General features: G+C 39.2%; 1 protein-coding gene across 1 annotated transcript in view; it reads right to left on the bottom strand.

Annotated features, from left to right (window-relative positions):
- Positions 1-13,135: 13,135 nt before the first annotated feature.
- COL12A1 (collagen, type XII, alpha 1) overlaps positions 13,136-26,285 on the bottom strand; it is a 106,430-nt gene continuing 93,280 nt past the window's right edge. Inside the window, exons 61-66 of the mRNA XM_010565774.1 lie at positions 20,363-20,398; positions 20,187-20,253; positions 18,405-18,593; positions 17,238-17,306; positions 16,013-16,183; positions 13,136-13,613 (exon numbers count right to left, since the gene is read on the bottom strand). Coding sequence (XP_010564076.1) covers positions 13,432-13,613; positions 16,013-16,183; positions 17,238-17,306; positions 18,405-18,593; positions 20,187-20,253; positions 20,363-20,398 — 714 coding nt within the window. The 3' untranslated portion in view covers positions 13,136-13,431. The remainder of the gene's footprint in view (positions 13,614-16,012; positions 16,184-17,237; positions 17,307-18,404; positions 18,594-20,186; positions 20,254-20,362; positions 20,399-26,285) is intronic.

Raw genomic sequence — 26,285 nt, 5'->3', positions numbered from 1 at the left:
CGTGTATGTGTGTGTACAGGCACGTGTGTGCAAGTTATTTAAGTTTGCGATGCGCTGTCCCCACCAGACTGGCACTGCTTTGGTTATGCCTGACCTGGCCAGGCTCTGGCTAACCTTATGCTTTGCAAGTTTTACAGCCTGGATTTATTTCCACGTTCCCCTCTCTGGTCTGGCCCTGAACAGTGTTACTGTGGACGTCCTTCAACAACACAGGTCACAATGCAGATATGACTTACTACGGTGTCTTTGTGCAAGCAAGGCCAAAGTATTCTTCAAGCAGGCTCAGAGACGTAAATCCATCTCACCTAACCAAATTAGGGAAAAGGTACAGTGAGGAATAACAGCTGAGCTGCAAACTGATATCCACCCACACGTCAAAATCCTCCCTCAATAAGGATGGTCAAAGTTCTTCTCCAGCCCAAGGTGGTGCCATGAAAACAGCCTATTTATTGTGTCCTTCCTTTTATGAGGCTGCTGCTGGGTTTGAAGGTAGGACCAAGTCTTTCAGTCCATGAATTTCCAAAATACATGTTCTGAAGTAGCATCCCAGAATCACATTTTTTGAACCGTCCAAATATGTAATCAAAGTGTTCATCATAAATCTGAACACATCCAAAACAAAGTTTCTGAGCTCTTCAGGGATGCAAAAATAAGAACAGGATAGGAAAATATAAGAATCAACCTGGTTCTCCAGTTGCAGTTACAAGACTGAGCAATCCAGACCATTGACCAATCCAGAACAATACTGGATTAGTGCCAAGGAGGATTATGATATCAGATCAGAAAGGTTAAGATGATACATAAAAGATCGAAAGAGAAGATGTCTACAGATATAAAAGATAATGTTTGTTTTTCTTTTCTGGGAACCCAACACTCTGCAAGAACAGACTGTACTGGCATAGGCAAACAAAAAGCAATGGGAAAACCCATTAAATCCGCTTTCAACCACATAAACAAACTTGTCTCTAGGCATGACATCACAGCCCATAAAAGACTTCAGTGCTAGGGTTTCATTCTGCTTTAAGAGCATCATGAGCATTAGTTTTAGACTTGGCATGTTGAATAACCCCAGGGGAAAAAATGAAAACAAGTAATCAAGACTTTCCTCTATTCATCAAAGATCTGAAGGCAGTGTTTCCCACCAGCTGACACAATGTATTTCAGCCTTTTTCCTGAAGAGCAGCATAGCTAGAAAGAGCTATGGGGCATGGATAGTCCTGGCAGTGATGTGAACTGCTGGTTTATCTTCTGAAGGATCAGATGCTTTTGTTTGTTGACAGTACATTGCATGTAGCAGAACCAAGGGGGTCCATTTAGATAAAGACATATAATCCATCCCTCCCTGAAGCTTTGTGTTTGTGATAAATCCTGGCAATAAACCAAGCTCTGACTGAAAGGCCTGAATCTACTTCTCCAGACAGAACAATTCAGAGATAATGTCAAAATAGTACGTTGCATCTGAACAATAACCTGCCACAGAGTGACAAACCACTAAAGATAGCTGTCAGTGATCTTCCCTGGATCATTACCATCAAGAGGATACTCCTCTGACGAATACCTCTTTTAATGGATTAGAAGGTTCCCGCTTGGGTCAGTCACTGGTGTTCCAGTTAGCACCAGGGTCCATGCCCCAAAGATTTCACTGGGTGGCAGCTAATGATTAATTTAAAACCAGAGCATTTCAGCAAGGGAGAAGGTTGGTCATTGCTTTTAGTCCCTTATAATGAAAGACGAGAACAAAACAGGACAGAAAGAGCTGAATTCATTATTGCCTCACTTTTGTAGTCTAAAAAAAGGTCTTGCAAAAGTCTTGCTTCCCATGCTGACTACAATTATTTATTTTGCAAGGTGCCGGGAAAAGGTTAAGAGCAGGAATTGGATGAGCACAGTCAGAAATCAGCTATTTTATGACCTTCCCAGTCCATTGTCCTTCATCTGTCTTAGGATGGCTCTTTTCCTAAAAGCTTTTCCATAGGATTAATTACCTTAATTTTCAATTCTACGTATGAACCAAATGACTGCTCTGGTCCAAATTCAGGCCTGTCTGAAAGCAGCTCAGACCTGCAGTTTTTCAAACCATGGTAGAAACTGGCCTCTGAGACAAAGCACATAGTTCTGCTGTATGTGGGATCAGAGCTACGAAGTGCCAGATGACCTGGGGTGGGAAATGATGCTGGCCCTGGAACACCACTGGGTCATAGAGGACCCAGCAGAGATGCTCAGAAGCCACCCCTGCACACATCAGGCATCCTCTTCCAAAACTGCAGTCACTATTTAGTGCTCTGTCATTTGTTTACATAAAAGTATTGTCCTCTCTAAGGGTTCACTTCTGAAAATAAGCCTCTGTTTTAAATGCTTTGAGAGTGACTGCATAAATTTACATGACTCATGTCACAATACTTGGAAGCTTGCTATGCTAATGATGGATACTCAACATTTCTCTGAGATAAGTTTGCAGTGGGAGCTGCGGGGGAAGGCTAGACTGGCAAGACCTCAAAATCTGAGGAGATCATAAAACACTGCTAAGAACATCTTCATGCTTTGTCTCAACAACTGTTTTTACAGCATGAGAAACTGTGCTAGAAATTCAAATTACATCCATGTTATTACACTTGCCCCAGGGTTTTGCATGCAGGTATTCTCCCCTTTGCATTGCCGGCATTAAGGAAGAACCAAAGACTGAATAACAGAATCACAGAACTGTTGAAGCTGGAAGGGATCTCTGGAGCTCACCTTGTTCAATCTCCCTGCTCAGTCAGGGCCACCTAAAGCCAATTGCGCAGGACTATGTCCAGACAGTTTTTGATTGTATCTCCAAGGATGGAGACTCCACAGCCTGTCTGGACAACCTGTACCAGTGCTCAGTCACCCTCACAGTGAAAAAAGTTTTTTCCTGATGCTCAGATGGAGCCTGCTGTGTTTCGGTTTGTGCCCATTTCCTCTGGTCCTGTCACTGGACACCACTGAAAAGAGCCCAGCTCCATCTTCTTTACTCCCCCATCAGGTATTTATACACATTGATGAGATCCCCCCGAGCCTTCTCTTCTCCAGGCTGAACAGTCCCAGCTCTCTCAGCCTCTCCTCACAGGAGAGATGCTCTGGTACCTTAATCATTTTAGTGGCCCTCCACTGGACTTTCTCCAGTCTGTGCCTATCTGTCTTATACTGGGAAGCCCAGAACTGGATTCAGTACTACAGGTGTGGCCTCACCATTACTGACTAAAGGGGAAGGATCATCTCCCTCGACCTGCTGGCAACACTCCTTCTAATGCAGCCCAGGATACCATTAACCTTCTTTGCTGCAACGGCACATTGCTGGCTCGTGTTCAACTTGACGGCCACCAGGACACCCAGGTCTTTTTCTGCAAAGCTTCCTTCCGGTTGGGTGGCCCTCAGCATGTACTGGTGCATGAGGTACGGGACTTTACGCTTCTCCTTCTTGAACTTCAGATTCCCTGACCTGATCATCTTCCACCAAGGGTGTGTCTTCCTTGCTCCAGACCCCTCTGCTCTCTGGGACCTGGGGTTCCTGAAGGCCGGTGTTACTAGTAAAGACTGAAGCAAAAAAACCTTTCAGGATCTCATCTCTGTGTCACCAGCGCCCCTGCACCATTCAGCAGCAGGACCACATTTTCCCTACTCTTTTGCTGCTTATAGAAGTCCGTCTTGCTTGCTTTGAGACCTATTGAAAATCTGGCCATAATTCATGAAATTCCATACTGATCCATTTCCAAAGAGTTTATTAAAACCCAATTGGTTTGGAAGGAACTACTTCTTCCTCCAGTGGAATTTCCACCACACTGAGATGTGGCTTTTCCCACAGTACAACGCACAATGCTACTAATGTTACAGGATAACCATAGTCCAATGTGATGTGCCAAAAGACTACATACTAAGAAAGTGAGAAACGTTGGTTGTAAATTTTGACTGCCAAAGCTGAATTGATTCATGCAGCTTTAAAAATATGTATAATTTTGCAAGATTTTGTGTAGATGATGATCCTGGGGAAAGAAAAGCAAGAGTAAAATCAGATGTAGCAGATAAAGCTGGGTGAAATTTAAACAGCAACAAAAAGTCATACACTATTGGTATTACAGTAAGAACTTCCCAGCTGTTGTAGCTGGAGCCATTCTTAAAACTGGTAGCAAAGTAGATTAAATATACGAAATATGTATCACACCAAGACATGGGAGTAAATATATATCTTATGAATCACAAAACACTTTTTATCATAATGTATCTCTTTTTATTCACTCTGTTTACACAAAATGCAACATAAGAAAAAAAAAGTTATTCTACATGGGGAATACAAAGTATTTTGATCTTGTGAGATTCTGAAAGCACAGTTGACTGGACTTTCTTAACTGACCATGTAGTATAGTATCTAAGTATCCCAGGAGCATTCTTTCATACTGAAAAATATTTTTATGAAACTTCCGGTGTTGTAAGTTATCATAAAACAAGTGTGTTATGTTCTGACTTGAATACATTTGTGAGCCTTACAATACATGCAGAAGGTCCGGTAAAGACTGTTAACAGGTAATAAAAATAAGAGAAGTCTGCCTTTTCTGAGCACTTCCAGGTAAGATCTATATCTTGATCTGAAATGAAACTGTTCTTGCATATGCCCATCCAGATATTTTTTCCTCACTAGCATCTCTAAGTTCACATTGAACCCCACCACATTTTATGAGACCATCTTAGAAGTACTTCTAAGAAGGGATGGATAATATGTTTTTCTTTAAGACATCATGAACCCTTCATTTACTCTAATATGCAACATGGATCTATTAAAATGCACAATATTACTATGCAGAAAATAGGAAAAACTGTTCTTGTGATACGTAGTCATATATGGTTGTAATATTACCCATTCAGCTTTGAATAAGAGACATAAAATGATTCAGAAATGTGAAAAGAGATTTTTTTTTCATTTAAGGCAGGAATTTAAAAAAAAGTTCCAAGTCTGAGTAATGTAGTTAGACTGAAGTTGAGACATATGGCAAATAGACTGAGTCAGAGTCACACAACTGAATGAATTCTCTCATGCAGGATAGTTGAAGAAAATCTTTATTTCAGGAAATCTGTAATATTGCCTCTGACACAACCAGTGCTTGGCTGAGAGATTATTGTCTATGTCTCCTTTTAATGTCTTTCCATCTAGAGCTAAATTCCGAAGAGAATTGCCTAAAATATCTATTTATAAATAACTGTCTGTAGCTCTTATTCATTCTACATTTCTAGTTGCTATTTCTATATACTGGTGCATAAAGCAGGATATAGCAATCATTATTCACATTTCTGAACATATTGGCTTTTGAAAAAAATATCAATCACCTCCTGCTTCAAATGACTGCATCTTTAGAATATGCAGAAATTGTATCTGTGTATCTTCTGCCAGGAAGGGATGATGAGTACATTTATTTAAAAGTCTGGGCCTCTTACTTTCTTTTTTTGTGTTCCTGTAGATCATCAGCTACAATCTTCAGCATTTTTTCCCCAGTAGATCTCAACGAATCGCAGTAAATAGCATTGCCTTAAATACGAGCATGAAGATTTGTGAGCAAAACTGTGGGTTTTCTTAAATTTTACATCTGTTCCAGTGTCTGTAGTCCAAGTATTATATGCGTAATATCTTGGTTCTTAATTTATTCCACTTCCCTGTTTTCAGCAGAGGCCTCATTGTCATCTTTATTCAGTGACAACTCTCGCTGTCTTCCATCCCTCCAGCAAGACCGTGCTGCACTGAGTCATCTTAGACTGTCAACTCGGTTGTCCCTCAGGGCACACTTCCAGCCTTAGGAGGAACAGCCCATACAGTCCTCGCAAGGGACACGTTCTGTACAATTTCACCATCCAGCCTGGTGAAGGAGTAGCCCCAGGTATGACCACTTAAGGATTTCCCAAACTTAATATTGTAAAATACCATATGAGCAGAAAATAGTCTTTTCAGAGACCTGAGGGCAGCATGAAGCCTGACTGTGCCTGCCAAACACCCACTGGGGCCTCCCCACCCTCCTGTGCCCCAAAATGCCATTCCAGCCCAGTGACGCCGCGGCAGGGCCAGCCTCCAGCTGCTCAGACGGTTATTTATGCAGTGATGATGGACAACACAGAGCTCTTGCCCTTTTCTCATGATGGGCAACATGAGACAAGTTTGGTTACTCTACTACGCTGACTTTCCAAACCTCGAGGTCACCCTTGCGTATGCAGATCCCCAAGTTCAGGTTCTCATATTGCACCAACTGGATGCACTTCTAGAGGCTTCCTAAGGAATGTGCTCCTTTCCTTGATTCTACAGGAAACTCCGATAATTATTTTAGAGTGTGTCACTAAAAACCTAGAATTTTAGTTCACAGGCTAAAAGACAAAAAGTGCTTAGTAAAATGGGTTAGGTCCCCTTGAGGTTTTTTGTCTGTTAGCATATAAACTAACAGGATGAGCAACAGCGTAACTTGTGCTCTACATGGACAAGAGGAAATGGCCTCAAGTTGTGCCAGGGGAGGTTTAAATTGGGTATTAGAAAACAATTCTTTACTGAAAGGGTTGTGAGGTGTTGGAACAGGCTGCTCAGGGAAGTTCTGGAGTCACCATCCCTGGAGGTGTTCAAAAAACGCGTAGATGTGGCACTTCAGGACATGGTTTAGTGGGCATGGTGGTGTTGGGTTGACACTTGGACTCAATGATCTTAAAGGTCCTTTCCAACCTAAATGATTCCGTGATTCTATGTGGGACAACAGAAGAAGCAGTCAGAAAACAGCCTCTCATAAAACACTCTTTTGGTCAAGAGCAACAATGGTCCTTATGAAAAGGAGCAAATTCCTGTCTTTTTAATCACGTCTAATATCTCAGATTCAGGAAGAAATGAGAGGAACCTATGACCCTGTGGTAGTACATAGTTCTTGTGCAAGATGGTCTCTCTACTTGGTTTTCTTGACCTATGGGTGGGAACTTACATTGGGCCAGCACTGCTCTGAATCATGGAAACACTTTAATTTCATGCCACTGTCTAAAGTAAAGCTTTTAATCTTTACTATACATTTAAAACTTTTTCTCTTCAAATTTCTGAAAATTTCACCTATTTCACTAGCAAATTTCTTGGCTCATTTTTGGTTGAAGCAAGTGCTGTAGAGGGAAAAGAGATCTTTCAGACACATCTTTGAAAAATAGGACAGATATATTAAATGTTTGGTGCTGGTTTGACTTCTGTTGCTACTGAAAAGAGATCAGCTAGGGAGATTGAGAAATATAACCTCAGGATGCTACCTTGGAGGATGCGCTGGCTGGGATTTTACAGTCTACAGGCATTTTCTGTCAGATATACTGTACACAAGGGCATTGCCAAATAACAACAGAGAGTATTCATGGTATTCTGAGGACCTGCCAAAGAAAACAAGTCTGCAGATTACCCTTTATTTGATGTTATGCTGACATTTCTCACATCAACAGAGTTTCTAGAACTGAAAACTTAAGGGTAAACATCTAAGGATGGATACTGGGCCAGGATTCCTTTTTGGCTTTCTATTTCAAACCTTGGTTATGGTTTTATATCTTTGGTTATTTAGCCATAATGTAAATTAAAGTTAAAATTAAAAGCCATTGTAGTTAGAGTATTTTTTTCCACTGTCTTCCAGTGCACAAAGAAGTAATTGTTTCGTTTCTTGTAATTACATCATAGAAGAAATAGTTTTGGGTTAAAAACATGTCTTGAACCATCTCACTTGGTAATTGGCACCTGTAGCTACATATAAGAAGAAAATAATAAAATCTACCCAGAAGACTTCCTGCTTGTTAATCTATTACAACAGTAGTATAAAAGCAGGTAGAAGACTAACAGTTCAAGAAGATACAAGGACACTCGAAAAGGCCAATGCTTATACAAGTGTCAACAATAAGGAACCCTAAAACTCTGTTCCTAAAACTCAACTCTACAGTTTTGGGTGCAAGACAGGCAATAGCAAAATGCAAGTCACATGGAGTGCATGATCCAGGGATCCTGGGAACTTTGTTAATCTTTCATTCATACACAGCCATCAAAATAAAAAGAAAACAAAGTTTTGGAATAGCAGGAAGGCAAAGGGAGTTGAAGACAGCAGAGAGATTCCTCCTTGTCAGTCTTTTCTTTGCCAGGCTAAACAAGCCCAACTCTCACAATCACCAGGTGTTCCAGCCCCCAGACCACCTCGGTGTTCCTCAGCTGGACTTGCTCCACCTTGTCCTCATCCTTCTTGTCCCCAGGGAGCCCAGAGCTGCACAGGCAGGAGGGCTGAATAGAGGGGAATAGCACATAAGCTTCAGGAAGGAAAGGGGGGAAGGAAGGCTTTGCAGGGCATGACATGTTGGCATTACTGTTAAAGAGAAAACTATTACTGTACAGTGTACAGTAATTTTAATTAATTTGTTCTGTTCATTGTCATGAACAGAGCCCAAAGCTGCAAACATTAAATAATGTATTGCAATTTTCCAGTGGTGGTTGCTATGAGAGATAAACAGCAGGCCGTTAAAACTGATAGGCGTCTCACATTTGCTTCAGTTTGGCAGCTGTAAAAACAGTATTACTCAAGGCATTTATCGGTTTTATATACTTCTGCTTATCCCAGACAGGAACACTTTTTCCATGATCAATAATGGAGTTCTTGTAGCTTATAATGTCTTTATTTTGCTCAGAGACCAACAATTCTGGTGAAGTTTATGGCAGAAGTCTCTGAATAGGTGCCCTCTCTAATGGAAAAAGATACAGCTTTTGCTTTCTGCTTTCTGGTATTTCCTGAGCATCTGAAGCTTTTCTGCTTTCATTGTAGCCGAAGGAAGAAAGTCCATCTCCTTCAATATTTTTAACTTAAGAACGTTGCAGGGATAACATGCTATGAAAGTCAGAGACAGAAAGTATCTTATTTCTTCTCTGTCCTATTTTTATTGTTTTGTTCAATATTTAATATTATACAAAAAATCTTGGTAGTGACTGGGAAGATAACTGGAGGCTGGTTAAAGAGGTCAAGTCATTAGAGTCATATTGTGTTCTGAAACTAAGAGATCAATGGATGTCTCATAGTGAGCATCCAGAAATGTCATGTTCCCAAAACTTCAGCAACTCTCAAAAATCCTGTGAACAGCCTGCATCACTCCAGGGAGGAATAAATATGGGTTGCACAAAGAAAAGGTACAGCAGTCATGAACTAAACCTTCAAGACATCGTGGACTGCCTATACAGGAATGAAAGACACTGGAACTCAAACAGGGCACTAAACTATTCTGTAAGAACAGTTCAGACACAAACAGTGGTTTTCAAGGATGAAGAAATTCAGAACAACAAAGCTGACCCCAAAATGAAACGGAGAGCAGCATCTGGGCAACAGCTCCAAATGTTCTTGCTGCATTTCTTCATCAAAAAGCAAATATCTTATTGTTAAGGGCTTTCTACATCTCCAAGCTTACAGAACAGATTTGTTGAATGAAAGCAAGACTATAAATTCAACCTCGCTAAATTCAGTGGCAAAACATAGCTGATCTTACGAGAGGCAGGATTTCACTTTGTATTTCAGAATCACTCTCTGAGGTGCAATTTGTCACAATTAGCTCAATGATCTCATGCATGACACAAAAGAACAAAAACAATGAGATGGAAACATATTAAACAAACTGCACAGGAAAATAACTCAATCAAAACGCAACTGAGTATTTCTTTTCAGAGGCCAATAGTGCATCAGCACTAAAATCACTGCTGGAGTCTATTCTTTTTAGCTGAATGTCATCTAAGAAATGTTCTGATGTGGAGAAGCCTTAAGAGAATTTCTTTTCTTTCCCATCTCTTTTTCCAGAGCATGAGATAGCTGTGCATCTTTTAACTAGCTGGTCAAGGCAAAAGTTTGAGGTCTTCTGCAGAATACTGAAGGGAGTAAAGCCTTTATTAGAAGCTGTGTTTTCTTGATGGCTATAAGCTGGTCTGATCTTTTTGACTTTTTGAAGACCAGAAATAAAACTACCTTCATAACAGCATGTTCAATGGGACATCAAAAGCAAAATGATACAAAAGGTACCAATTCTTATATTAAAAAGCTGACATTAAAATAATCAGTGTTTTCACAGTGCAACATCTTCCCAAACTGTTTTCCCATTTGTAACTTTGGTCTGAGTTGCAGTCAAAAAATATCAACATGTTATTTCACTTCATAAGGCAGTGGACAACCTCAAGGGCTATGTGACTCCTTTAATGTGTTTTCCACAGAGGAATTTATGTTGGAAACTTGCTAATATGAATTATTGCCTTAAGGATCCTTATAGATTGATCAACTTATCACTAATATCCCGTTATTTTATACCAAAAGGGGCCCTCATGGGAACAAAGATCAACTGCTTATGCTGTTGGTTGAAACTCTTCATGTCTGGGAAAATCAGTCACTGTCCCTTTATCTTCTTTTATAAGCATCTCTGTGCAGTCAGTGCTAGGGTATTCAAAAGGCTACTGCAAAACCACAACAGAAATAAAAATGAAGGGAGGCACGCTTTCAAATAAGGCTCTTTACACGCTTTCCTTCGCTCCACTTTTGCCTTTTATTGCACGGAGATCTCAGCAGTGATGTACCGCCACAATATTTAGCCTCCATAAAACAGTAACACTGTTCTGGGTATTTGTGCAGTTTTCCTATGCTGTCAGGAATGGAAAGAGTTTAGTCTCTGAGCAAATGTTTGGGGGACGCACAAAGACTGTCTTCATTAAGTTCCTCTCTGCAATGCTCCAACCTAATTTCAAACAAGCAGCAGCCCTTTCCCACCTGCTTGTTCGCAAACAGTTTTTGCTAAAATGAGAGAAAACGCGTATACAATTAAAACTGAGCTTTTAAACAATTTCCTTCTTTAAAACTGCCAGACTATGTAAACTGCTGTTGTGCATGAGATATTCAGGAACTCAAACTTGTTTGTACTTGCTTTGCATTTGTATTTCTCCAGGTTTTGCTTGGCTCAGCTTTGCAACAGCTTTCCCAGAAGTGTCATCAGTACCCTCCCACCCCCTGAGAGTCATTCCCCTGAGAATTCCTGGAAATTAGTTGTTCTTCCTTGTTGGCCTCTATGAGTAAACACTCATTTATATGCTCTCCAAACATTTCAAATATTTTCTCCATATTTTGGATGAGCCAGTGAAAGTCCTTTTTACATCAAAATGCTCCATCAGAAGAAGTCTGACTCTGTCAAACATCGTGGCACAGGTGAAAGAAATGTTAACCAGGTTTGGGGCTTATGGGGATCTTTTTGAGATACAAATGCTCATCAGCCCATACCTGAAGTTCAGAGTTGGTCATGACTCATACTTTGTAATTCTGTGCCTGTAGGAAGTACACATCCTAAAGCTTGTATCCATCCTGCAGATCTGCGAGCAGAATTTTGTCGTTAAAATGTACTGACTACCAATAAGCTTAGGTTTTATTGAATGTTTAAATGTTTCAGGCCACCAGATAATCAAATCGCAGCATCTCTATTAAGATTGATATTAATAAAGAACACAAAGAATACAAGGCATGGTTGGCAGGCATTGGGTGTATTTTGTGAAAAAATAGATAAATCATTTAAGAGAGATGCTTAAAATAAGGTAAAACTTTATGTTTGGAGGACAGAAGGGAATGTTTTTTTATGAAGATATGGGCATCTGGTTAAGCTTGTCCTAGGGACACACTTAATGCCAGAAAAAGACAGATTTTACCAGCATCTTTTTTTCTGCCAGAGACATGCATTTCTTTATTGCACATCAAGCTGCAGGACATGTTTTTGATATTTAACCCTCCGCAATTAGAAGAAAACATAATCAATGGCTTTGATTCTCCTTTAAATGTTCCTCTGTTCAGCCCAGAATTATTCTCTTACAGTCTAAAAGACATATGGCTGTAATCAGGATCACTCTTTGAAATGCCATTTGTTTGGATTTCATTTCACTGATAACCAGTCAGGCAGACTATGGAGTTGTATAATTTCCATTTGTGGACATTAAAATTTGCCCTATAGCTTCCAGTGCGGAGCAAAATTCCGTGATCAGGAAGCCAGCCTGCACATCTAGCTGTGTGACAGAAGTCTTGCATGACTTTAAGAAACAGCATTCCAGCTATCCCAATGAAGTCAAACAGCTTTGCTCCAGGTCCTATTGCAAAAGTCATTTCTACTTCTAAGACAGACCTCAGTCAAGATACAATGGATAGGAAGGATCACCACCGGTCCGCTCTCTCCCTGCAACAGCCATCCGTCCAAAACCCCAGAAAAGACAGCAGTGGAAGCTCAGACCCTCTTTTCCATTTTCTTCACCAAATGCCTTGCAGACTGAATTTCTCAAAACTCTTATTCATACCTCAGACGGAGGAAGCCTCTCCTGCTTTCATCCACCCGCCTCTAGACACCACAGCCTTAATACCTATTTTAAGACTATTCCCATTCTAGTTGATTTTTGGTATCTGGCATTTCCAAATGGTTGAGTAAATAACACTAACAGAATACATACACATCAGCCTCAACGTGCCTTTCAAAAAAATGAACAGATGCATATAAATTTTCAGTAGTTTTATTGAAAAATGCCTCTTTCATTTCAGAAATAAATAATATAAGGCAGTGAAATTCACAATTTGCAGTTACAATATAAAAGCAGCAATTCTATATCCATAGTCTTGCAAACAATTTCCAACTGCTTTTGATAACTAAGAAACATTGTATTCTGAAAAAAAAATTCCATACTAAATATACAACATAAACATGCAATTCCATCTCTGCAGGATTGACTGCAATTTGGCATAAATGTTACTGTGTCTACAAACTGGGAGATTTCAGGCATTATTAAACTGTATCCAGTTGATACAATGATTTCAGCTACTTAATGTTTGTGGTGTTTAAAGGAGATGTGTAAGAGCAATATATGCTCTGCAAAGTGTAACTAAGACTAGAAGAAAATGACAATGATATTGGAAGGAGAGGGAATTTTTTGTTTCTTTCTTTTTTAACTAGATAATGCAGACCTGTGATCTGACTGAACTGCAAACATGCATTTGAAAAAGAAGAAAAATGTAGAGCTAAAGCAGACAGTCCTTAGGAAATTTGCAGCAGCTCTGTGGTTATTTTTGTTTTGGCTTTTTGGTTTTCTTTTTTTTATTTATTTGTTTTTACATTATTTTAATGAAAAGGCAGCACTGGGATAACTGAATGCACATATTAACCTGTACGCAGCCACTATAAGCAAAAGTATTTTACAAGCATTTCCAGAGCAATATGAAGTCTCTAGGTACACACATTGCTATCCCCACATAAGCGAGATACAAAACAGGGGTGCGTCTGATATGAAAAGACCAGAAAGCTATATAGCAAAAGAAAGGATGCACTCTCCCTGTGTGTATCTGCAAATGCAAGTATAGCAAAAACAAAACCCACCAACCAAAAAAACCAAAACAAGACACAGATCTTTTATGGGTTTGGTTTTGCTTTTCTTGACAGTGATCTTTTCCAGCGCATGTGCTCAGGGTATTCTGGTGAATGCATTTCAACTCCATAGTCCTCATACTCGTCCTCTCTCCTTTCTGACTCCATAGGTACTATAAAGGGTTCACCTTCAGGTTGATAGGGTCCACTTTCAGGCACGTATGGTTCTGGTTGAAAATAGTTGTCCGATTGAACATAATAGTTATCGCATGTCTTTGAATCCACAAATACAATGAAGGTTAGTTTGTCTACATAATGTTAGTCCAATCTTATTTCCATATAATAAATATATAAGTTAATAGTTCACTGGGGGTATTTTTCAGTTTTGTTCATGAACACTTTTTTGGCAGTAAAATAATAAAAAGTTTAAAATTAATTTTGAAGGGCTTTGTATTTATAATACACAAAACATTGCAGAAAGAGTCTTAAATTATACAAGGGACCAATTATTGTAAAACAAAACAAAAAAAAAACTAAAACAAAAACAAAGCAAATCAAATAAAAATATTATTTTACAGCTACTTCAGTAAATCCAAGCACTGGACTTTATTTTAAACTGTGTAATTAGTAGAAGACATGGAGCAGGTAAGATGAATAGGTGGGTTTGGCATATACTAATTTTCTCTGAGAATGGGAAAGTAAATGTAGACATAGCTATCACCAGCGGCAATATACAGTACATGTCATTTTCTCGTGCTGTTCCTCGTAACAAACCGAGTTACAGCTGGTGCTTCAGGAACACCAAAAACTACAGCAAAACAGAAGAAAAATAATTATAAAACTTTGGTACTTATAACTGCAGTTACAGAATCCAACAAGATTACATACAAAAAAAGACACATGCCCCAATTCAGACATGTTGGTAACAAGCAACAGACAGGTAGGTTTCATAAGTTGTCAAAGATGTTATTCTGGCATATAGCAAGCAGCAGCAGGCTTTTATGCAAAAGCATCACGTAGAGTTGTTAACGGATTTTAGTGGATACGGTCCCATACAAATCATTTACAAGCCACAATTAGTTTACTATTTACATAAGTAATTTCTCATTTACCAGGTTAAGTCTGTCTCTTCTAATGGCATTACCTTTGCTGGTTAGTAGTTTTATAAGCCTCCTGAGGCTTTTGATGATCTGGGTCTTTTTTTAAAAAAGAAAGACTCTGTATTTTATTATTGAAATGCAACAGGCTTAATGAATTGACATCACTGTCCTTTATCTCATTCACGAGTTGTGTTAGTAAAAAGAATCTCCCCATTCTATGAGGCCAACATGGTTCAAAAACCATATCCGTGGTGAAATATCCATACGGACTCATTTTCTAATAAGCACGTGCGCAAACATCTCAGAAACAGGATTTTCATGTATTCAAACTGTAAGCAGCACTGGCGACTTAGAAAATGTGTTAGCCGAAACCTGAAACAGGTCAAAGATGATGTTAGTCTTTTAAAAAGTCCATCTGATGTGCAACAACATACTTTCATCCAACCGAATACATAACAGTTAAGTCATAGGCATATATTTATATATGTATACATAGCTGCTTACTAGAAAGGAGAACACTGCTGAATCACAGGTACAATTTTCTTTCTTTTTCACTTAAATAAGAATTTTGTGTGAGATCTGCACAACTACCTGGCTCTTTAACCAGCAGCACTGAGTCTGCAATTGTGTACATATATATATATATATCTCTTTTCTTTTTTTTTTTTCATTTCATGGGTACATGCACAATACACTAACAGCAAACCGTATCCAAGAGTAGTATCACATACACTAATTTTGAGATGTTGCAATGCATACATATTAATTTGTTAACAATACTGTGGTCCTGCAGGATCCCCATGTTAAAATATATTAGAATCTTTCCAGTCAGAAATTGGTGGCCACTGTGACCCTTTATTTTGATGCCAGAAGCAGCCTACTGTTTTGAGCTACATCACAGTGTAGGAAGGCTGATATGACCCAGGGCTAATCAGAGACTCCATGGTGTTTAACTTGGTAGAAATTGTAGGACAGAGGTGTTTTTCAGTTGTCTGCACTGTATCAACGAATGGATTTCCTTTGTGGAAAATTTTTATTTCAGGTATCAATTTAGTATAAATAATCCTGACATTGCTCAAAAAGAGACACACGGAAATTGCCAACCACAGCATTCTTTTTATTTTCAAGAGAAACATGGAGAATTCAACCTTGTTCTGAAGACGATAGGAAGGGGTGGGGATGGAGGGGGGAAAAAAGAAGAAGAAGAAAATGGTCACTTAAATCCTATAAGAAACATTATCAACTACTAACCGTCTATGTTTAAAAAAAAAAAAAAAAGACTAAAATATTTTGTTACTACTTCCTATTTAAAGCAAACCACACATAACATCAAGTAAATCTGCATCAAAGTCCAAACGACTGCTCGTATACCAGCACATTACAATGAAGCAGGCCTGCTCATTGCAACCATTTCCTCCTGATTCAGTATGTCCAGGCTAGCAGGACTGTCTCATGTAAAGCAGCTCAATATGAACAGCCACATCTGTGAAGGCTATTTAAGGCAAGTTAAGTTGCTCATAACCTACCTGGGAATCCTTGGCCATTGTAAGGGATGCTGGCACACTGGGATGAATCACAATATCCTGGTGGCCCTGGGGGACCTCGAATACCCGCATTTCCAGGACGACCTGGCGGTCCCGGTGGTCCTCGTGATCCTGTGGAGCCTGGTGGACCAGTTCTAGATTCTCCTTGTGGACCTAAATTTAGAATTGAAAGGTTGGGAGGTTGTTTTCTTTAAGAACTAGCTTGATAAAACAGCTAGCGTTACTGCTGTCTAGACTGCACAGACTAGGCTATGTCTTTGGTGAGAAAACACTTGCACTTTGTTGCTATACGGGGGTCAACAAAGAAAAACAAAAGAAAACTAGAAATGTGACTCATCATTAGTTGCTTCCCTGTGTGTGGCTTATTTAAGGATTTATTCACAGAAACTGATTTAGTAAGGTTTGAGCCAAGTAAGAAACATCAATGAATTCTCTGGTTTATTTCCCCTCCGTGTAAGATACGAGATCTCCAGGGAGACCACTAGATTAGACAAGCACACTGGATTTCAATTAAAATACAGGAGTACATTAATTCTGCTACCCTGTAGCCCCAGGATGGATGAGGTAATGTTTTTTTTGGAAACGGTCTTATTATGGTTAGCAGAAAAATAAAGCTTCAAGTAACTGGGGCTACAATTTGCTGCAAGCATCTTATGGGTCCTGTAATGAAAAACCATGTTTAGCCTAGTAAACTACAAGCAGAAACAAATGATGCAGCTGATTTCTGCCAAGGCATCAGTGAGCAAAACTGCATGATACAAAGACCAAAACCAAGGGTCAAATCATCTGACTCTATCATCTGGTAACTCTGCGTCTGGCAGTATTTTGTAGTTTGGGGAAAATTTGTAGTTCTGTAATCACAAGTAAAAAATGGAACTAGATACTGCAAAAGTATCATCGGATAACACTTATGAAAATATCCGTCAAATATTTGGATAATGTATTTTCATTAAGTACATTTTCACACAAGCAAGCATGCCAGATGAGTAAATTACAAGATAAAGATAAATACTTATTAGCCACATCCAAAAATCTTTCTAAATTGCCCTTTTTTGTAGGGGTTTCCAGTAAACTCTAATATGTGTCAAAAACATGAAGTGGACAGAGTAAAGCATGTTCATTCACCATATGTAGTCTGGTTCCTTATGAAGAAATGTTGCCTTTTTCTCCTACTTTTCTGTAATCTGATAAAACAAGAAATATTTACCAGGTGGTCCCGGCAAACCTCGTGGTCCTTGAGATCCAGTCCCTCTTTCACCTTTCTCTCCAGGCATTCCTACAGAATAAATTAAAAAAAAAAAAAAAGGCAATAAAAACCAAAGGAAGGAAACCACATCAACAAATATTTCTTCATGCTCATTCTTTGATATTAATATTTTAGTTCCCATTATTTAATGTTACAAGGCTGGTCAAACCTTATTTTGTACAGATGTCCAAATGAGCATTTGGGAAAATAATTTGGATATAAATATACTAACCTAAAAATAAAGTAGGATGCAGAGGTAATTTAGTATGAATAAGCTTTCCCAAAAATAGAAAAGTCTCCGAGACGCTTAAAACACCACAGAACCTTATTATTTTAAACTACAAACAGGAGGGTATTTTCAAGCTTGCATACTTCTACTATAAAGGATGCTTTACATTTTCTTAGAAACAGTTATGATGACATAAGTTTAAGAAAGAGCAGACTGCAGCAATTCATTCTTCCTTGATTTTTTTCTAGTCTTTTTTAAAGATTATACTAAAATATATGCTAGAAAACACAGCACTGAGTCTATGCTACAGTAGAGTAGCTGGAATAGGTGAAGGCCACAACACAGTACAGTACAGACACTCCATGTCATTGCAGTGATCCAAGGTAGCCACAAAATACGTTTACCCATATGCTCAAGCTCAGTTCAGGGTTGCTTCCCTCCCTCAGAGAACTGCAAAGAGCCAAGGATGTAGACCTAATTCTTTCAACTCCTACTTTTTATTCTTGGTAATGACTCATTTTCTCTCTTAATCAGAGTTCTGTTCTGCAAAGCATTGTGTTACTCCAGCCAGCCTTTCAAGATGTAGTTGTTTAGCGCCAGAAGAGTTCTGAGAACATTCACTTTCCTGGGATATCCTGTGGAAGCCTGAGACAGCAGCCAAAATGTTATACCAACTTGTGTTTCATGAAACATGAGCCATGGCGAGACAGAGGAAAGCACTGATGTAATTAACCTTGTCCTCCAGAACATCATGCCCCTCAGGCAACCCAGCTGGCCTAACAGGCTACTGCTAGGTGTGGACCTCCTAGTCTGACATGGTAAAGGGATCAGACTGCTCCTCTGGCAGCCTCTGCACTACATCTGCTGTGAAATACACAGCTGCCTTGGAATTTACTCACCTCTTTCACCGGGGGGTCCTTGGACCCCAGGAGGTCCTGGGAATCCTGGTCTTCCTCCAGGTCCAGGCTCTCCTCTTGTCCCAGCAGCTCCTGGGGGACCAGGTGGTCCTGGTGGCCCTGGCTGGTTACGGTTTGAATAATAGTCATTCGGGATTTGATTCAGCATTTGGTTGAACCGGCTCATTTGACCTTCCAAAGGAAAGAAAAATGGTTCAATAAACCATGTGAAATGAGTGAAAGTCTTTTATCAAAGTGGGAAGGAATAACAAATTATCTCTCTGCATCAAATCCTATCCTTGTTCCCATTCAATAAATTAGTGGTGAACTAGTAGAAAGACTCAAGATGAATGTCTGATAAGAAGGCTGAACATGAATGGAAGAGGGAGGGAAAAAAGGTAAGGGGAGTTCTGGAAGCCAGTAACATTAACAAAAACTAATTTTAAAGCAATTTAAGTCACAAAATAAGCATTTGTTTACAATACTCACTCTCAGAGTTCTAATTAGAGGTTGTTTCCACTCTGAAGAACAGAAAGGACTTGTAACACTTCTAAAAGTGGAGTATCACATTTCTATGTACTTTCAGAGCTCTGAAGCTACCGCAAACACATTATAAATTATTCATGTGTAGAGCTAGCAGCACACAGTCTATGAAGTTGCTTTCTTAAGCCTGTGGGATGCATAGACTTGTATCTACATACGTCCTGGATATAGGCAAATTTCATTTCCAAAGAAAGGTATCTGAACAAAAACAACAGCATTTTGAAATTATGCAGAAGGGAGCCCTTAATGGGGGACCACACCTAGCCCTTCCTGATTAGTGTAACATGCCAGTCCTAGCATAACCCTAAAGACATGAGCTGAATATGAAAAAAATAAGGCAGGGATGTTCAAAAAAGAGATGCTAAAAGATCTCGGATAACACATCCTTATTCATAAGCCTAACACATTCATGAATGTACTTTCCTTCCTCTGTGATGGCTAACTAATAGAAATGTTTTAAACAGCAGCCATCACAGACATTTTAAAGAACATACTGTCCTCCTCCCTGTACACAAGCACTCTTAATGATCCAAAAGGTATATCTGTTTACCTCAGTCAGCACTTACCGTTGTTATAGAAACGACATTAACAATTTATGGCCTCATTTGTCTCTGTCCTCCTCGGCAGGTCTACTGATAGCAAAAGCACTGCCTCAGGGACAGAGAGAAAGCCTCTGTAGAGACCGTTTTTATGGGCTGCAGAGCTGCACTGTGTGGCAGTAGAGGACTGAAATTCAATTTGGAGTCCTTTTCCAAATAAATATCATTTTTCCCTGCATAGCACAGCTGATTCTGTGCACAGTATTTACCCAACACTCATCTGCCTCTTTCTGCTAGCAAAGTACCTGCAGTGAGGATCCTTTTTCTCACCGATTCCCTCCTCCTGAAGATAAGATGTGTTTAATGAGAAAATGTATACCGATTTTATGACAAAGATGAAGTAATGTTGGACCAGACTGACAAAAGGAAAGTCACCTTCCTTGTACAGAGCATTAGACTTGCATGTGTATTTCCAAAGGTCACAGATTAGTTCATGATCAAGCTGGCCATGCAGATCTGGCAAAAATTTAGTGTTACATTTTTTTCCACCAAATCATTGGCATTGGACAGCTATCAGATCACTCAAGCTCTTGCTGTGCTCTGTGGCCAGTATCTCACCTTAAATTTATACCATTTTTTTTCTCTTTTAACAAACAAAGTAGTAAATTACTACTATGAAAACAAAGCAAGCAACACTGTTTACCATTTATCAGTTGTTCACAAACTTGTCTTGCAACTGCTCGCATCATGTTCTGAGAAGCAATGTCACCCTAAGTAATCAAAACCAAAACAAGTGTTTTATTAGCAAGTGTCTGTGCTTTCAAAGACATAGTGTTTAATTAAGAAATCTGAGAAAAACTGACTTTAAAGCAGACTTACTCTGTCACCTTTTTCTCCCTTCATTCCAGGTGCACCCTAAAATAAATACAGTAAAAATAAAACAACTGAAGGATTATGTTATTCCACCCCACCTATAGGTTTGAGACATGCAATTCTAGAAAACATTTTGACTCCTTTCAGAAGAGACACCTGGTCCTCCTTGAACTTTACATTTCAGAGAGGCTAAAGCAGGTGCCCAGAAGACTGGACAAGCAACGATCTTTTGTGTATCATCAAACATACTGACAGATGCAGAAGAAAAAGATCTAGAGGGAAAATTCAAACTAGGGCCAAAGAAACTGATGCATTCTGACACTGGGACCACACCGGCAATTTGAAAGTTGAATTTCTAGCATCACATTTCTGTAAATGGTGAATGGTCTTGTATGAGTTATATATGACTGCTTAATTTTAAGTCTTAAGCCAACTCATTGTTAAAGAAAGTACGCTAGGAAGAATAACACGTCTAGGAAGGGTAGCTGTCTCCTTGAACCTACAAGAAACAGACCCTTTGTTAAGTGAAAAGGCGCTATGAAGAGATGACACAGAAGATGGAGAGAGATGCCATTAAGTGCTTATTGTATTTATAATGACAGCTTCCCTGCTAATTTTCAACCACTTCTAGTCTTACAATAGTCTCACAGAAGTCTTAGCTTGACCTGCTTTATAATTATTGACATTTTCCAAGAGCTAACTTTTGTCTAACAGCAATTTCCATTTGCCTTTGAATACTGTAGTGGTTGCTGTGGGTTTTTTCGTTTTCAAGAATACTATGTAAGAAGCTAACCAGAAGGACTGATTCTGATCTTTATGTATGTATGTGTCTATGGCTCGAAAAACATCAGGTATACTGTAAAGATATTTTTAAATGCTGAACTGGAGATATGCATGCACAAGCAACTCTGCAAACAAAATTTTGAGATTGTAGCCTTATGTTTGCATTCCACTGCTAGCAAAGAAAAGCACCAAGAGAGAGCAAACCATATTTTCCAAAGAAAATGTAATTACAATGCTTGGCATGAAGGATTTTTAAAGATTTTCAGAATAGACAGCAATGATCTCAGAAGGATGTTTGTGACTTGCTTTGGTCTATTTGACACGATTTTGGCCACAATAAAAATTGCAGATGCCCATTTAAAGTAAGTAGAAAATCAGATTCACAGTCATTTGTTTTAGCCACTACGTTGCCCTTTGAAAAATCTAAAAATCTGCAAAGTGTTTTAAAATGACTCTTTTAATTTTGACATCAAAATACAAAAGAAAAAAAGAAAACAAAACTGCATTTGCTGCAAGACCTGCTTAGGAAGCCATCACGAATAGCCCTTCCAATGCTCTTGAATACTCACTGTGTCACTCACTGTGACAAATGACACTTGTGCCAAATTCTAGGGCAGTACAAACAAACCTTTGGATGAAATTACGGCTCCTGAAGTGGCTGCTGTGAGTTTTACAGGTGACTTCCGTGGACACAGAGTTAGGCCACAGCTGAGTCCTAAAATCTATTGTAAATTCACTTGCCAGAATGTGTCCAAAGAGCAAAGGAGCTTTGTTAGTTAAGCAAAAAGGGGCTAGCAAGAGTTCAAATAGATTTTCACTCGTAGCCTAAATTACTATTTGAACGTAAGGTGAAAGACCAGTTTGGTCATCTGCTGCTCTGCATGGCTCTCCACATAATTACACATACATCCCAAGTATTACTGCTTTTCACATCGTAGTATTTCTTTAAGGAGCCTGTTTATCACCATTAACAAAGCAAAGGCTAAGTGTGGGCCGCAGCTGTTTTTCATAACATTCCTACAGTACCCGCAATTAATTTCAATAACACAAGACAACAAATCATTCCTCTGAGGTCACAGCAGATACAATTCAAATGCGGTGGCACTGTTTCATGGACTTCTATCAACGTTTTGGGCAAACAAATTCCCGTGGGATATGTCGGGGTGTGAGTTAGTATGCTATCTGAGCTTCTCTGCAGCGGTGTTGCATGCACCTACCCCATGACATGTCACAGAAAATATGAGGCAGCTCATCCATCATTGAGTTAAGTAGTTGGCATACGGTACGTTTGCATCATGCATAACAGATCGTTTATGCAAAATTAATTTTACAGACTCAAATGAAAGATTTAAAATGGTGACACCATAAATGTGCCACTGGAATAAATTATCCCACCAAGGAGACAGTTACTAATGTGTACACAATATACCCATCAAACTGATGAATATTCTTTCCCTTCTGTCCTTCACTCTTTCATCTGTATCTTTTCTTACTTGGTAAAGTCCACAGGGAAAAGGTCTGTCTTTTAGTTTAGCTTAGCACAGCCACATGCTGACACAGACCATGGACTTGTAAATGCCATAAGAACATAAATAAACTGTAACAATTAAAACCATCAGGAAAATATGACCTTCCTATCTGTCCTTCTCTAATAATGAGCATTGTGGTAAATGCTGATGTACAGAAGCTCTAAAAGAGATGTGATTTGACTCTTAATTCAACAACATTAACATCTCAATCATAAACTATCACATCTATCTGAAATAGCCATTGAATAGAACTGCAGATTTTTCACTTGCACTAGACTATAACATGAAAATCTGGGGGGGGGGGAAATATTAACAAATTAGTTTGTGCTTCTCTTTCAGTTTGAAACTTGGCATTTGTTGCTATTTTCTGAAAGCACATTCATTTGAAATTATCTGCTGAGTACATATTTATAATACCTGTTCATTGTATTCTCATTCTTTCTAACGCTTTCATACTACAACTTCACATTGTTTTGACGGGAAGCAAATCATGCAGTACGTCTTCTTGTTTATTCACTAGGTAAGTGCAAGCATTAAAAATCAGATTTCTGGTCTACTATCCCAGCAATATTCTAATAATTTCTTAAAATGCCATGTTCCAATGAATTCACTTGCTAGAGCATTCACACACCAGAACTATATACAGAAGACAAAAAAAGAAGCAAACTTAAAATGTTCAAATCCTATATACTGTTTCTGGAAATATTTTCTGCTGACTGGTTAAGAAAATTTCTTAAGGCTGTCTTCAGCCACAAGCCATGTTGGTAAAACAGGAAGGTGCTCTGGTAACAAAAGCACAACATTGCTCCAAAGTATTGCCAACAAAGGTCCCCCAGCTAAAAAAATGCTAAGGCCATTCCTTAATTCTAAGCAATACACAGTCAATTTTACAATTCATTGAAATCAAGTGAGCCTCGTTCTTTAATTTGTGACCTTGCAAAGATACACTGATTCAACCGTATGATTGGAAATCTATAGGTTATTCCAAACTAATTTTAAAATTTGAAGATTAGAGACTGACTGGCTATGTTAATGACAAAGTTCATTTTCCACCTGGATATTTTAAAAATATGATTTCCAAAAAATAATTACAACTGCAATTACTGAGTTGCTATTTGCATCTTCCTCCCACTTGATTATATTCTTAAATTTCAGTTTCTTTTCTTTTAATAGACAAAAAAGTGCAATTTGGCCAACTGCTTGCCAGCATTTTGAGAAGCAGCAGCTGCTGCTGACATTCTGTTTTGTTGATATCCTGCAATGAGAGAGTCACTTGGGGTCAGTATGAGGAAAAGCTAGTTTATGCTGCGTGTGAGATATTTCTGAGCTGTGGGATGAAGGCTGGGGCTGCAGCAAAGTTCTACGGCTGAAGGAGGACAAAACAAAGGAAGTTTTGCTATTTTTACTTTAAAAGATAATGTGCTCGATTGTTTTCCCCAAAACAATGTTTGCTCCCCACAAGAACCACCATTTCGTTGCTCCCAAAGCAGTGTCTTTTTTGAGACTTCATCTAGGATGTCTGCATAGATGAATGCAAGATCAGTAAACACATGGCAACAGAGAATGGAAAAATGCTCAAAAGCTGCATTTAACTCACAATAAACATCTCCCTTATGTACTCAGGATTACCCTCTAAAGGTTTTCACAGTCTGTTTGGTCCTGGAGGCATCAGTCTAATAGCACCCTATATATAAAACATAAATGCCATGTACTATTTCCTGGGGACTTTCTAGATCAATAAACTCAGACCCTGTTTTAACAAGACAGCTCTACCTTAAGACCACTTAGTCTGCCTACCCATCCACTATCATTTTCACTATTACACCTATAAACCAACAGCACTGGAACTTTCCTTCTCTGATAGTCCAAGATCTTCTATTTCCCACTACATTTATCCACAGAAAACATACCCATTCCTTTTTGAGCCAATATCCTCTTTTAGCTTAATGACTTTCTTACCCTTGCTGGTTGTTACCGTACAATATGTGTACAGACTACTACCAAATGCTTGCTCTCTGTTTGACCAGACAGACAGAGGAGAGATATTTTAGTCTCCTCCAGGAAAGCCAGTGCTCAATTCTCAATAGATTACTGACTCATTTGTGTTCTTACTGTTCCTTTTTCAGTCATTTGGTTACTACAGTGAAAAAACCCACCTAAGTTTCTCTTGGAAGTACTTATAAGCAGATTAAAAAGTCAAATTTCCTATTTACATGAAAATTCAGTTAACACTTCAAGTATCAAGTACACATTGAGGTAAAGAAATGTATACAGCCACGTTCGTGGTGTGGTCTGCCTCAGCTTAGCCCATCAGTGGTATTTAGTGCATCAGGAAAGAGCTCCAGTTGACTGCATTCACTGGGAATGTCTTTGTAACACCAAGGCTCCTCATATTTGCGTGTAACTGTTTATCTTTTGCCTGAGGTGTAATGTTCCTTGCTTTGTAGGGGTCTTTCACCTGACTTGCGCCGCATAGTACCAGCAATACAGATTGTTCAGGTAGAAGAGAAAATGGCAGGATCTGCTCAAAAATTATTTACTCCTTGTATTTCCCAGAGGCAATGTGAAGCCTCATTATCTTTCTCAGGACAGGAAGTTACAAATTCAGGCAGGCCTGGACTATGATTCATGACACTGCAAGTTGCATTTGGCCGTCAGGCTGCACCTTTGGCAATTCTAATAGTGGACACAAAGGAAAGCATTGAATTTCTGTCCACCAGGAGTCTGATAAAACATCTGTGCAAGGTGCAAGCCAGAATTCCTGCTGGGATCTGTTCTAGAAACATAAGAAATGGTAAATATGATGCACAGGGTCCCATTACAAGACAGTGCAATTAACTGGAAAAAAATGTATTTCTAACTGAAAGGAACTCTTAAGATTAGAGTGTAGGGGAACTTACACATGGTGCTTGGACAGGACTTGACTGCTTTGCTTTGCAAAAGCACTGAAACTGTAGCCAAATTTCCTTCTATGCACGTTATTTACCTGCAGAAGATCTTTGGTACTGAACAGAGTCAGCCATCCAGTGTCCCAGGTGAAGGAAAACTCAGATACACCTGGTAGTTTGAAGCTCACTTGTGAACAAACCATAGCACCTCGTGCCCCAGCTATGTCTATCAAGCATCTGACCTGGCAGGAATATCACATGAGCAACGTATGTCTAAAGCCAGGAAAGCTTCAGTGCTTTCCTAAGACACTCAATGTCCTCTACCGCAAAAAGAAATGGGATTTACAGGCTGGCAAATGCAGACTGAATTCAACGTGTGTATGAGAAAATGACCCAGCTTCCAGGTGCTCCTGGGAACTTCCACTTCATAACCATCAAGCAGCCCAGTCTACTATATATTCTTCCAAAGTATCCAGCTGTCGTATACACAATGACATTGAAGCAGGATGGAAAATTCTGGCTGATTGCCAGACATTAAGTACAAGTCACAAATGATTTCCCATTTCAGTTGCTGTCTCCACTCCTGACTCAGGCATAATTTCTCAGAAAACCTATAAATGAATCAATACAAATTTCTCCTAAAACTGTTGGTGGGAGGCAGCACCTCCTGCTCTTTCTCTCCATTCAGGATGTTCTTTAAAGGTTTGAATAGAACACACAGAAACCACC

This window comes from Haliaeetus leucocephalus, unplaced genomic scaffold (genome assembly GCF_000737465.1).
Source record: "Haliaeetus leucocephalus isolate CR32 unplaced genomic scaffold, Haliaeetus_leucocephalus-4.0 Scaffold195, whole genome shotgun sequence".
NCBI lineage: Eukaryota > Metazoa > Chordata > Aves > Accipitriformes > Accipitridae > Haliaeetus > Haliaeetus leucocephalus.
Note: the sequence above shows the minus strand (reverse complement) of the source record. Positions and strands in the feature narration are given on the sequence as shown.